We start from the raw sequence: 12568 nt of genomic DNA, 5'->3' as shown, positions 1-12568 counted from the left end.
GGCGAGGTCATAAAATGTGATCGCATGTACGAGCATGTAATGATCACCATTCAGGGAGTGGAATTTCCCAGCGACCTGATCCAGTTTCAATTGGATGGGATGCAAGTAATCTTGGGCATGGATTGGCTAGGGAAGTTCCAAGCGCAAATCCTGTGCGGAGAGCAGAAAGTGGTCCTACGAGGGCCAAACGGTAAGAGGGTGTCGTACCGCAGTGCCCGCCAGGATCCAGGGATCAAGCTGATAAACATGATGAAAATTAAGAAGTATCTGGGCCAAGGAAACGAGGCCTTCTTATGCCCAGTGGTGAACGAGTTCACCGACGTCTTCCCACAAACCCTAGGATATATTCTCATGCTCAAAATGGTTTTCGTATATCTATATATATATATTGCTATATGTATTGTATTTCAACGTGTTGGAGTGGGTTACCAGCATCTCTCGCTGAACAGATATATTTGGCTTTCAGGCACAGAGGATTAGAGCACTGGAGCGCGCTAGAACTGGAGCGTAGAAGTATTATAGTTTCCCTTTCGGCCTGCGTGCCATGTTGTGCATTTATATTCGGAGGATAGTAGTTAGACAGCCTGTGCACCTGGGTTCTCCAGCCCAGGTGTGGCATAGCACCCCGTACACTTATGTTACGCTTTGGGATTTAATGAGATGTTACCTTTATTATTAAGTTTTAAATGTCTTGAAAATCAGGGGTGTTACACCTGGGCCGTTTCCTCTCGAGGTCGGCCGAGAAATCATTGCCGTTCTTTGGCGTCCTCAAAAGGACTAAGGGCTTCGAGTAGTCCGAAGAGTGCCAGAAGGCGTTCGAAGACCTCAAGACGTACCTGATGTCGCTCCCCCCTGGCCAAACCCGTTAAGGGGGAGGTCCTGTACCTGTACTTGGGCATCTCGCAGGCCGCGGTCAGCTCCGTGCTGGTCCGGGATGACGAGGGGGTCCAACGGCCCGTATACTACACGAGCCGAGCTCTACGGGGGGCGGATATCAGGTACACACCCGTGGAGAAAGCCATCTTCGCGGTAGATGTGACGGCAAAGAAGCTGAGCCACTACTTCCAGGCCCACCCCGTACAGGTCCTCACGAACCAGCCACTAGACGCGGTGCTGAGGGCCTCGGGGTCGGCCAGCAGGTTGGTCAGGTGGGCCATGCGGCTAAGCCAGTTCGACATCCAATTCAAGCCCAGGCCCGCCATCAAGGGGCAGGCACTAGCTGACTTCATAGTCGAGTGTACCGCCCGGGAGGTCACGGAGCGAGTCCGGGACGAAGATGAGGAGTGGTGGACCCTCTCAACGGACGGGTCCTCCAGCACTAAAAGCTGCGGAGGTGGATTCGTCCTCATCACCCCAGAGGGGTTTCGGGCCTACTACGCCCTCCGCTTCGCATTCAAGTTATCCAACAACGAAGTCGAGTACGAGGCGCTCCTGGGGGGGCTCCGCCTCGCGTTGAATATGAGGGTGGAGAAGCTCAAAATCCGGTGTGACTCCAGGCTCGTGGTGAGACAGGTTACAGGTGAATTTGAAGCAAGTGACGAAAGGATGAGGAGGTACCGGGACGTGGTGCTCCAGCTTCTAGGGCAGCTGATCAATTACGAGGTCCTACAGGTGCCCCGAGACCAGAACACAGACGCTGACATATTATCCAAACTCGCCCAAGGGGCCCCGGAACATATCTCAAAAATAGCCCGAATTGAGAATTTCAAGATGTCGAGCCTGGACGCCTACCCAGTCCTACCCGTGCAAACCAGGCCCCCCTGCTGGTTGGACCACCTAGAGGAATACAAGAGAACAGGTGCACTACCTACCGACGAAGCCGATACCAAGCTGGTGAAACGACGAGCCCCTACGTACGTAATCATGGGGGACACACTTTACAAGAGGTCCTATAACGGCGCCTTGTTGCGCTGCCTATACCCGGACGAAGCCAGGGCGGTCATGGAAGAAATCCACGAGGGGACCTGCTCCGCCCACCAAGGGGCCTTTGCCATGTCCCGAAGAGCCATCTTACAGGGGTACTTTTGGCCCAAAATGGCCAAGGAGTGCGCCGACTACGCTAGGAGTTGTGAGACCTGCAAGCATTTCCAGGTCACCCCCGGCCGACCCGCCACGAGCTTCACCCCCATCAGCTCGGTCATCCCCTTCTCCAGGTGGGGAGTGGACCTAGTGGGAGCTCTACCCATGGGGTCGGGGAAAAGGAAGTACCTCATAGTGGCAGTGGACTACTTTACCAAGTGGGTGGAGGCGGAACCACTGGCAACTATAACAAGCGCCCGTTGCAAGCACTTTGTGTACAAAAACATTTTGTGCCGTTTTGGGGTCCCGATGCAACTCATCACCGACAACGGACGCCAATTCGAGGGGCAAGAATTCAAGGGTTCTGTGCAGAGTGGCACATTACTCACAGCCGGGTGGCCGTGTGCTACCCTCAAGAAAATGGGCAGGTGGAGAACGCCAACCGCACTATTGTGGATGGCCTGAAAAAGAAATTGGAATCCGCAGGGGGGGCGTGGGTAGAGGAGCTCGACGCCATTCTTTGGGCCTACCGCACCACCCCCCGGAGGGCCACTGGGGAGACACCTTTCTCCTTGGCCTACGGGTTCGAAGCTCGAGCCCCAGCAGAGGTAGTCATACCTTCCCGCCGGGAGGAGGACTACGACCCCGACACGAATGAGGAACACCATAGAACTGACCTCCACCTGATCGATGACAGGCGCGAAGCAGCTGCGATCCGAGTTGAGAACTACCAAAGGCAAACCAAGGCATACCATGACAAGCGGGTCCGGCCCCGCTACTTCCAAGCGGGAGACTACGTGCTCAGGAGGAGGGAGGCAAGCCAGCCCCAGGCGGGAGGAAAATTTGCTGCCAACTGGGAAGGCCCATACATTGTAGCAGCGGTAGTCCGCCCAGCGGTGGTCTGCCCGGGCAGTTACAAGCTCAAGACCCCCAAAGGGAAGATGATAGCCAGGGTCTGGAACTCAGAACACCTGCTGAAGTTCTACTAGTAGACCCGCCACGTGAAAGGTGGACTTTGAAATGCTATTCTAGGAGGAAGACCATTCCCCTCCCCAATAATGTCTTAGTGAATGGCAATAATATCACAAAATTTGTTCTCATCCATTTTTTCTCAAAAAAAAAAATCATGAAACAAGGGGGAACGAGTGCCCACTCATGTCTTCCCCCGCGGACCCTAAGGGGGCACGAGGTCCGACCTCGCGTACTAACCCCGACGGAGGACGCACCCTAAGGGGGCACGAGGTCTGACCTCGCGTACTAACCCCGACGGAAGAGCCCGGGGGCACAGTCCGAAAGGACTTGGCCCGAGTGGCTAACGCGCACCCTAAGGGGGCACGAGGCCTAACCTCGCGTACAAACCCCGACGGAGGAGTCCGGTGGCTTGGTTCGACAGGACTAGGCCCGAGCGGTTAGGCGCACCCTAAGGGGGCACGAGGTCCGACCTCGCGTACCAACCCCGACGGAAGAGCCAGTGGCGTAGTTCGGAAGGACTTAGCCCAAGCGGCTGACGCACCCTAAGGGGGCACGAGGTCCGACCTCGCGTACTAACCCCGACGGGGAGCCCGATGGCGTAGTCTTGTGAGACTATGTTTTGGAGGCTAACACTAGGCTAAAAAAAAAAAAACAAAAAAAAAACAAAAAAAAAAACAAAAAAAAAAACAAAAACCAAAAAAAAAAAAAAAAAAAAAAAAAAAAAAAAGCCTATCACACCCCGGCTACATCGGGGCGTAACAGGGCACCGCCCCAGGCCGAGGTACGTCCAGTCAGACCTCGGCCCGTGGCCGTGGCCCCCTCGAGCCATGCACCACGGCACACTGCCGGGGTGCACCGTGCTGCATGCACCTCGGCTATACTGCCGGGGTGCACCGTGCTGCATGCACCTCGGCAGTCACCGAGGTCCGATACCTCGGCCAGCACCGAGGTCTAGTACCTCGGCACAATCCGAGGTTGAGAGCCCCGGCACTGACCGGGCGCACAAAAAAAAAAAAAAAACAAAACAAAAAAAAGAGAAAAGGATCCAGCGTGGTCTCGACAACAGGAGTACATAGTCAAGCATAAGTCCCAAGCATATAATAAAGATCCAACATTCGAAGCATAGCAAGATAAAACAGGAGGAGTCATCAAGGAAAATAAACAGCAAAAGAGGGCAAGAATCCACATCCAAAGTCTATGCCCGGATACACAAAATAGGGAAATAAACTAAAACGAGCACGATCAAGGCTGCTCATCCAAACCCGGCGCGGTGGCAAGTGGCAGCTCAGTCGACGGCGCAAAGGCGACGGTCACTCCCTCGGCCCTCTCATCCAAGTCAGGGACGTGAACGCTCAGCAAAGTGGGTGAAATAACTCCCGAGGAGGCCACCAGCTCTACAGGCTCGTCGGCGCGATCAAGGGATGATAGTGACAAGCCCGCCGCAGGGTTTACTGGATCGGGGTTCTCCATCTCGGCCGGCAGCTCGAGGACTACCGGGTCGAAGGCGTCTCCCTTCTGACGAAGGGCGGTGTAGATCTCCTGCTGCATAGCATACCGGCCCACCTGGAAGGCCATAGCACTCTCCTCCGCAATCGTCTCCTTCCCAGCGTCACTAGCTAGCCACGAGGCGACTATGTCGCCACTACGCCCACGAACGTAGTCCTTGGCATCCCGCTCGAACTCATCAGACTTCCTGTAGGTAGGGATGACCTGTCCAAGCTCCTCTCTGTGCCTCTTCCTCTCCGCCTCCAAGGCCTTCCGGGACTCAGCATCATGTTTGACCGCCTCATCGGCCCGCCTGGTCTCGGCCTCCAAGGCTCGAACCAGCTCGCGAGCGAGACCTTGCTCATCCTCAACAACGGCCACGGTGGACACGACCCAACCCTGGGAAGAAACACAATCATAACAAGACAACAACAAGGAGTAAGTGCAATGAAGGAAAGCACAAGAGTACATACCTCGAAGGTCCGGAGGGCCTCTCGAATAATAGCGGGCAAGCTCCGCGTCGTGCGCTCGGCAGGCGGCAGCGGGGGCGGAACGGCCGGCGGTACGGGGGGGCGACTCACCTGCGGCCGCACCCCTCCTGACGGGGGCGCACCGGGCTAAGACGGGGGCGCGCCAGGCTGCGCAGTAACCTCTGTCTCTTCGCAACGGGGCCACGCACCACCACGCGCTCGAGGCGCTCACGGAACGAGGACATGCTGGGAGGCCTCGCTGCAAAATGAAACGAACAGGGGTTAATCCATAAATCATATGTATAAACGATGGTCTAGCGATGGGAGGGGGAACAGACCACGAGTAGAGGCACGCGAAGGGCAGTCAGCGGACCCGGAGGACCTGGGCTCGGCAAAAACCTCGTCCGAGGATCCCGAGGACTGCTCTGGCGGCTCATCATCTGACAACTCGATCAAGGGACGCGCATCCGACTTGGACGTATGCAAAAGGCGCGGACGAATACGTGGCGGTAGCGGCCCGTCCGACACAAAACCCAGGCTACGCATGTTCTCCGCCGTAATCATCTCGCCGATAACAATCTCTCCCCGATTGCCCCGGAAGGCGTGGATGTCCCGGGCCAAGGAGGCCGTCTGAAGCGGGGTCTTGTGGTGCACAAACCTGTTGTTCCAAGCTAGGATCGCCGACCGAGATGAAGACAAAGTGTGGTTTCCAATCTCTGTTGGTCTGATTGAAGTCATGGAACACCTTCATACGCGCCCGGGCCGCTATACCCACGAACCCCTTACTGGCCTGGCCGGAAGATGAGGTGACTTGAAACAAACTCTAGAAGAGATCCATGTAGGGCTTGACACGAATGGTGTGGCAGCGAAGCAAGAAGGCAAGAAGCAAGTAATGGGTATTTGGAACCAACTGCCCGAGTGCGATGCCGTAATGGTTAAGGAAGGATTCGATGAAGGGATGAATAGGGAAGCGAAAACCGAGGTACAGGGACTGCACGTGAACCCCGAAGAAGAGGGGTGTCGGAGGCTCGGTGACGTTCCCCGATGGAGAAGGCAGGCGCACCTCGGCCGTAGACCCAATATAGCCCTTGGCCTCCTCTAACTCCTGCGCGGAGGTCCGAGCCAAAGTCGAGGCCGCGACGAGTGTCTCCAGAGGGGTGTACTGGACGGGATCCTCGTAAGGGACCGCGAAGGGGTCCTCCATGACGGGAGGATGGGCGTCCAACGGACCCTCGTAGGGCGCGGTGACCTCCCCAGAGGGGGAATGAGCGGGAAAATGAGGGGGGGGGGGGGGGTCGCTAGTGTCATCCATGGGAAGGATGTGGGTGTCTACGGAGTCCAAAAAATCGTCCAAGGAACTGGAAGAAGTGTACATGCACCAACTAAACCTACGAGATAAAAGAGAAGGGGTATAAGAACGGGGCGTGTTCGACACATAAAAACAAAAAAAAAATGTGGTTATCGAGGACCCCAGCCCAGGGCCGAGGTCGAGCCCGGCCACGCCGAGGTCGGGCCGACCCCGGGGCCGGCACGGCCTCGGCGGGCGAGGTCGGCGGAGCCCGGCGCGACGCCGGCGCACCCACGCCGTGACAGACGGCGTAGAAGAGTTCATAAAAAAAAAGGGGAGGCGGTTATCGAGGACCCCGACCCAGGGCCGGGGTCGAGGTCGGCCACGCCGAGGTCGGGCCGAGCCCGGGGCCGGCACGGCCTCGGCGGGCGAGGTCGGCCGAGCCCGGCGCGAGCCCATCACAGTAGGCCGGCCCCGGCGCGGCCTGGGCCCAAGAAGGCGGTCGTGGCAGCGTCGCGACGACGCCGACGCACCAGCGCCGTGACGGACGGCGGCATCCCAGCGACGCCGGCGCACCCACGCCGTGGCAGGTGGCGTGGCCGAGTCCAAGAAAAAAAAAACATAAAGAAACGAGCAAAGAGAAGGAGGGGTGTACCACGCTCGGGCTTACGGCTCGGCGACGGGAGCAGCTGCGGGGTCGGCCGGAGTTGGGTCGCGCCGGAGTTTGGGGGAGGAGTGTGATGTTGGAGTGGTGGAAAGTGTAGAATGAAAGGGGAGAGGGGGTTTATATAGAAGAGGGGGAGATAGGAAGAGGGGGAGTTTGAAATTCAAAATGCAAAAAAGGGGGGGAAGGTGAAAAGATGGATATGATTGGTTGACTTGGAGAAGATGATCAAAACCTAAGAGGACTCTACTGTGTATGTGTCCTAGCAGATGAAGGAGTCATGTTCCGGATGGAGTTTTTCATCATTATCGGGAGAAGTGCACTCGGACGGCACCTATAACGCTGGGACGCGGACGTCTCGGGGTCGGCATTTTGGGAGGTCGGCCGGAGCATCTACTCTCCTTCACTGACGATTACTCGCAGCTCGGAGAGTGGGGGACTGATGACGGATATATTAGGAATCGACCCGAGGGCGCGAAGCAAGAACGGGTCCCGGGGCGGCGCCACGTACCCGCCCCGGCCGAGGCCTCGCCACGTGGCCCCCGCACGGGCCACGTTGGAGGCCGGGCCGACCTCTCCAAGAGGCCGGGCCGACCTCCACATGGGCTCGGCCCAAGCCCATGATGGGCTCGGCCTGGCCCCACAGTGCGGCCCGGTCGCGAGATCGGGCGCGGTCAACCCGGATCTAACCACCCCCCGCCTTAGGGGGTGGCGGTTAGGGGTGGGGGTTGTATAAAAGCCCCCCACCTTGCCTCGTTAAGACACGATCTACTGTTCTTGCATACTTTGTCCTAAAATACTATTGTAACAACCAATTTTACGGCATTTAATATAATCTACGGTCTCACGGCCTTTACGACGTCGTTTGTTATCTTTTTTTTTTTTTTTTTTTTTGAAAATTATATGATGCTTCATTAAAAGTAGGCCGAAATAACATCCGGTGGTAGTAGATCCCAATACATAGCTGTAGTTTGCTGATAAGCCGTAGTAGCTAAAGCATGAGCTAGATGGTTCTCTAATCTAGGAATAAAATGAAACGAACAAGACTGAAACGAAGATGCAATAAGCCTGCAAGTGTCAATGGCATAGCCTAGATATGTGCGCAACACAACAGTTGGTGCAGTAAGATAACGATGTAGTGTCAGGCAGTCCGTATAAACGTCAACATTCTGCTCTCCCCGATCCTTCAACCATGATAGAGCTTCTTTACATGTGAGTGCCTCAGCCATAAGTGGCGAGGAGCATCCTTGTAGTGGTCCACTGTACGCCGAGACATATCCCCCGTCCGTGTCTAGTAAGACTACCCCCATAGCAGCTTGTCCTGTCTGTTGCATATACCCCCCATCCACACGGCATATTCGCCTTTGCGGTCCAGGCGGCTCGGCAGTGAGCAGATTCGGCGCATGGAGTTCGCCGCTTCCTTGCAGCGGGTTCGGCATAGGCAGCAGCGTGGTGGCTCGGGCCGTGGGCTGCGGGTGCGCCCGTGTCCACGCGTGCATGGCAGCAGCGGCGGTCTTGAGCACCACCTCCGGCCGTGGTAGTGTTGCTTCCCAAACAGCCCTGTTCCTTGCTCTCCAAATATTGTAAAGTATTGCTGCTGCATAGAGTATCCCATCAGAGTCTAGAACATTTAAAAGTTCATCAAACCAAACATAAAGAATATTTGTGATTATATTCGGAATTGTGAGGTTAGATTTATCCCAAATGTTCCTTGCAAAATCACACAACACCATAGCATGCATTGTGTCTTCTTGAGATAATCCACACATGGCACATCGTGGATCCACATCCACCCTCTTTATCAGCAAGTTTGTAGTAGTAGGCAATATATCACTAATGGCTCTCCATAGAAACATTCTCCATTTTGGGGGAATTTTTAACTTCCACAGGGATAACCATTTTGTAAATACCCCATTAGTCTGTTGATAATTTCCCATTACTTGCTTATATCCACTTTTAACAGAGTACTCTCCTCTTGGATCCCCATACCAGTACCAGGTATCATTATACTCCGGGGAGATGGGTATTTTCATAATTTCCGCCACATCATTGGGTTGAAATAAGTCAGTTAAGATCGAGGGATCCCAAACACCAGTTTGCTGGTCTATCAAACCTGCCACCTTGGCTCCTTGCAACTATACTGGCATTTCTGTTTGTATCATTGGGTCATGGTCATTTCGTAGCCAAGGGTGGGTCCATATGAATGTAGACTCCCCATTACCTATTCTGCGCCTGACCCCACCACAAATAATACTCTTTGATGCCATAATGCTCCGCGAGCAGAAACTGGGATTATTTCCCACTTGTGCATCAAAGAACGATCCTTTCGGAAAATACCGGGCCTTATACACACGTGCCACCAGAGAGTCAGGCTTAGTCAACATTCGCCACGCCTGCTTTCCTAGCATTGCTAGATTAAATGCACGCAAATCTTTAAATCCCAGCCCACCGTATTTCTTTGGGATACATAACTTGTCCCATGCCTTCCAATGTATTCGCCTGTCAGTTCCAGAATCCCACCAGTAATGATTCATTGTCCTTTCTATCGCCGTACACACTGATATAGGTAACAAAAAAACGCTCATTGAAAACGTAGGCATAGATTGTGCTACAGTTTTCAAAAGAATTTCTTTCCCTGCCTGTGATAGCAGTTTTTTATTCCATGATCCAATCCTTTGACGGATTTTATCCTCCACATACGCAAAAACTGCTTTCTTGTGTCTTCCAATAAAAGAGGGGAGTCCCAAATACTTGCCAAAATTCGGTGCCTGTGCCACTCCCAAAATCTGAGCCACACTCTGTCTATCCTCGTTACTGGTATTTCTGTTATAACATATATTCGACTTATGATAATTTACTGCCTGCCCGGATAAATTCTCATAAATAGATAGACACCTTTTAACCTCAATTGTTTCCTCCGCCTTGGCCTTAAAAAACAGTAGACTATCATCTGCAAAAAATAAGTGAGAAATCGGGGGGGGGGGGGGGGGGCTCCTCTTGCTACCGTGCAGCCATGTATCGATCCCACATTATGTGCCTGCTGCAACATCAAAGATAGACCCTCTGCACAAATAATAAATAGATATGGGGACAGAGGATCCCCTTGCCTTATTCCATGAGTAGGTATAATAGGATCACATCTTAAACCATTCACCTAAATATTATATGAGACAGAGGTTACACACTTCATAATCAACTCCACCCAACCAGCATGAAATCCCAGCGCCAACATCATCCTTCGTAAGAAGGGCCATTCGACCCGATCATATGCCTTCACCATGTCTAATTTAAGAGCACTCCATCCCCCCACTCCACATTGTTTCCTATTCAAAAAATGCCCCACCTCTGCAGCTAATAGTATATTATCCGTTATCAGTCTATCCGGGATAAATGCGCTTTGTGACTCAGATATTACTCCTTCCATTAACGGTTTCATTCTGTTAGCCAACATTTTTGCCATAATTCTATAGACCACATTACTGAGGGCTATAGGCCGCAAATCAGTGATATACTCAGGGGTTTTCTTCTTAGGAATTAAAAAAATATCAGTCTCAGTCAACCCAGGCGGGAAATCACAGGAGTCAACACAATTTATTATAAAGCTCGCCACATCACCCCCAACCACATCCCAAAAATGTTGGTAAAAGCCTGGATTCATTCCATCCGGGCCTGGTGCCTTGTCCGGGAACATCGCAAACAGTGCACACTTAACCTCATCCAACTCAAAAGGACGCAACAAAAACTCATTTTGTGCCTGCGTGACTCGCGGGACAATTCCCTCAAAAAAATCCTCTCTAGTTCCCGGGGTCCCAGCACAGAAAATACGATTATAATACTGCAAGATAATATTTTTCATAGGCTCCCCCTCAACCCAATCCCCATTATCATTCATCAATCTAGAAATAGTATTCTTCTTTTTTCGGTGAGAGGCATACCTGTGAAAAAACTTCGTATTAGCATCTGCCTCCTTAAGCCAGTGTTGCTTGGCTCTCTGCCTCCAGTAGGCATCCTCCTGAGCTTCAGTACAGCTTAACAGCTGTTCTAGGCGTTGGAACTCAGCAAGGGAGGCCGGGTCAGTACGCCCCCTCAGTCGCTGCTGCTCTCTTGTCAGTTCATTGATCCGTTTTCCGTACTTATGATACCGGTCTCCACCCCATCGTGTTAACCGGGTCCCACAGTACTGAATACAGTTCTGTAAACCCTGGCCCCTCCTCTCCTGCCAGGACTGCTCTACCACATTCCTGCATCCCTCATCATGCAGCTAGGCCATCTCAAATTGAAAACCCCTCCTACGAGGCCCAACACCCCCAGCGGAGTCTTGAATCCCCAGAAAGAGAGCCGAATGATCAGACTTCCGGGTTCTCAGATTCAACACCTTAGCCCCCATCACCATACCCCGCCACTCATCCGTCACTAGAACTTTATCGAGCCTCTCCTCCATCCAGTTTACTGTCCCCTTCCCCTTCTCCCATGTGTACGGATAACCAACCATAGGCAATTGAGAAAGCCCACAGTCCTCAATAGCTTCCCCAAAACCGCGTAGGAGGCTATTCGGATGCAGATTTCCCCCTCTCTTCTCATTCTGATATAATAAATCATTGAAATCTCCAATAACAACCCATGGGAGATTCGACCTGCCCGATAGTGTTCTCAAAAAATCCCATGACTCAGCGCGTCTTGTTCGTTCAGAAAATCCATAATACCCCGTCATTCGCCATTCATGAAAGCCAGCAATAGTTACCCCAACATCAACATAGTTCGTTGAGTAACTGATTAGCCGGGCCGTACTATTCTTTCTCCACAGTAACGCTATACCACCACTTAACCCATCATTATCAACATAAAACAGTCCTTCATAACCAATCTTAACACGTAATCGTTCTGCATGATCACGTGCCACTTTAGTCTCCATTAGAAATACAAAGTCGAGTTGCTTCCGGGACACCATGTCCACAATCTCCCGAATTGTCCGTGGATTACCCAAGCCACGGCAGTTCCAACTTAGAGTACTCATTGATTCGGGCGGGTCTGGGAACCAGAACCCGCCAGCTGCAAGTTTTTTGGATTTTCGGCCATGACAAGATCCCCTCCTTCGTACCTCCGTACCTCACCATCCACCTCCCCCCGGCGCCGCTTGGCAACCGCCACCACCTCCGCCTAAACCACCCCCTCGGTCCGGTTCTCACCTTCCGGAGTCCGCCCCACAACCGCCCGATCAGCTTGCGGTTTCCGCCCCACGGCCTGCCGGCCCCTCGGCAAAAGCCAGCTGCCCCCCACCGGCCTAGGGCCACGGCTCCCTCCTGCCCGTAGCTCCGGGGCATACAAATACTCCTCCACCGGCATCTTCGAGTCCCTTGCCCCACGACAAAACTGATACGAGTGCCCTAGCATCTCGCAGAAATAGCAATAAGTATGAAGTCGTTCGTACTTGAACATGACCCAGCAACTCGTCTTATCTCGCTTAATAAAATTCATTCGTCTTTTCAAGGGCTTATCAACAGGCAACGAAACCTTAATACGATGATACATCTTCCACGGGGCATTGTCGAAACGATCATCATACTTCACAAACGTACCCAAGAAATTTCCAATCTGTTCCAAAATCCGACTAGACGAGTATCCATTCGGCAGACCATGCAATTGGACCCATAAATCCACCGTATCCAGCAC

At 53.2% G+C, this 12568-nt stretch overlaps 2 protein-coding genes across 2 annotated transcripts; one reads left to right on the top strand and one right to left on the bottom strand.

Annotated features, from left to right (window-relative positions):
* The first annotated feature begins 1155 nt into the window (after positions 1 to 1155).
* Positions 1156 to 3008, top strand: LOC109178650. The gene is made up of 2 exons (XM_019328186.1): positions 1156 to 2091; positions 2154 to 3008. Exons 1-2 carry the CDS (start codon positions 1156 to 1158, stop codon positions 3006 to 3008), a joined length of 1791 nt encoding a protein of 596 aa, XP_019183731.1.
* A 4681-nt stretch (positions 3009 to 7689) lies between these two features.
* Positions 7690 to 11912, bottom strand: LOC109178648. The gene is made up of 7 exons (XM_019328185.1): positions 11251 to 11912; positions 10834 to 11139; positions 10170 to 10335; positions 9903 to 10052; positions 9136 to 9825; positions 7941 to 9033; positions 7690 to 7697 (listed from the first exon to the last, which is right to left on the bottom strand). The coding sequence occupies exons 1-7, from the start codon at positions 11910 to 11912 to the stop codon at positions 7690 to 7692; spliced, it is 3075 nt and encodes a 1024-aa protein (XP_019183730.1).
* Positions 11913 to 12568: the final 656 nt, after the last annotated feature.

This window comes from Ipomoea nil, unplaced genomic scaffold (genome assembly GCF_001879475.1).
Source record: "Ipomoea nil cultivar Tokyo-kokei standard unplaced genomic scaffold, Asagao_1.1 scaffold0865, whole genome shotgun sequence".
NCBI classification, from domain to species: Eukaryota; Viridiplantae; Streptophyta; class Magnoliopsida; order Solanales; family Convolvulaceae; genus Ipomoea; species Ipomoea nil.
The sequence above is the reverse complement of the archived record's forward strand: the minus strand, read 5'-3'. Positions and strand labels throughout refer to the sequence as shown.

Coding starts and splice junctions, on each gene's coding strand:
- LOC109178650 (XM_019328186.1), top strand. CDS start 1,156: ATGCGGCTAAGCCAGTTCGACATCCAATTCAAGCCCAGGCCCGCCATC. Junction 2,092..2,153: donor AGACCTGCAAGCATTTCCAG/GTCACCCCCGGC, acceptor CCCCTTCTCCAG/GTGGGGAGTGGACCTAGTGG.
- LOC109178648 (XM_019328185.1), bottom strand. CDS start 11,912: ATGAGTACTCTAAGTTGGAACTGCCGTGGCTTGGGTAATCCACGGACA. Junction 10,336..10,833: donor AATACGAAGTTTTTTCACAG/GTATGCCTCTCA, acceptor GTTGGCTAACAG/AATGAAACCGTTAATGGAAG. Junction 9,826..9,902: donor GATCGATACATGGCTGCACG/GTAGCAAGAGGA, acceptor CTGTTTTTTAAG/GCCAAGGCGGAGGAAACAAT.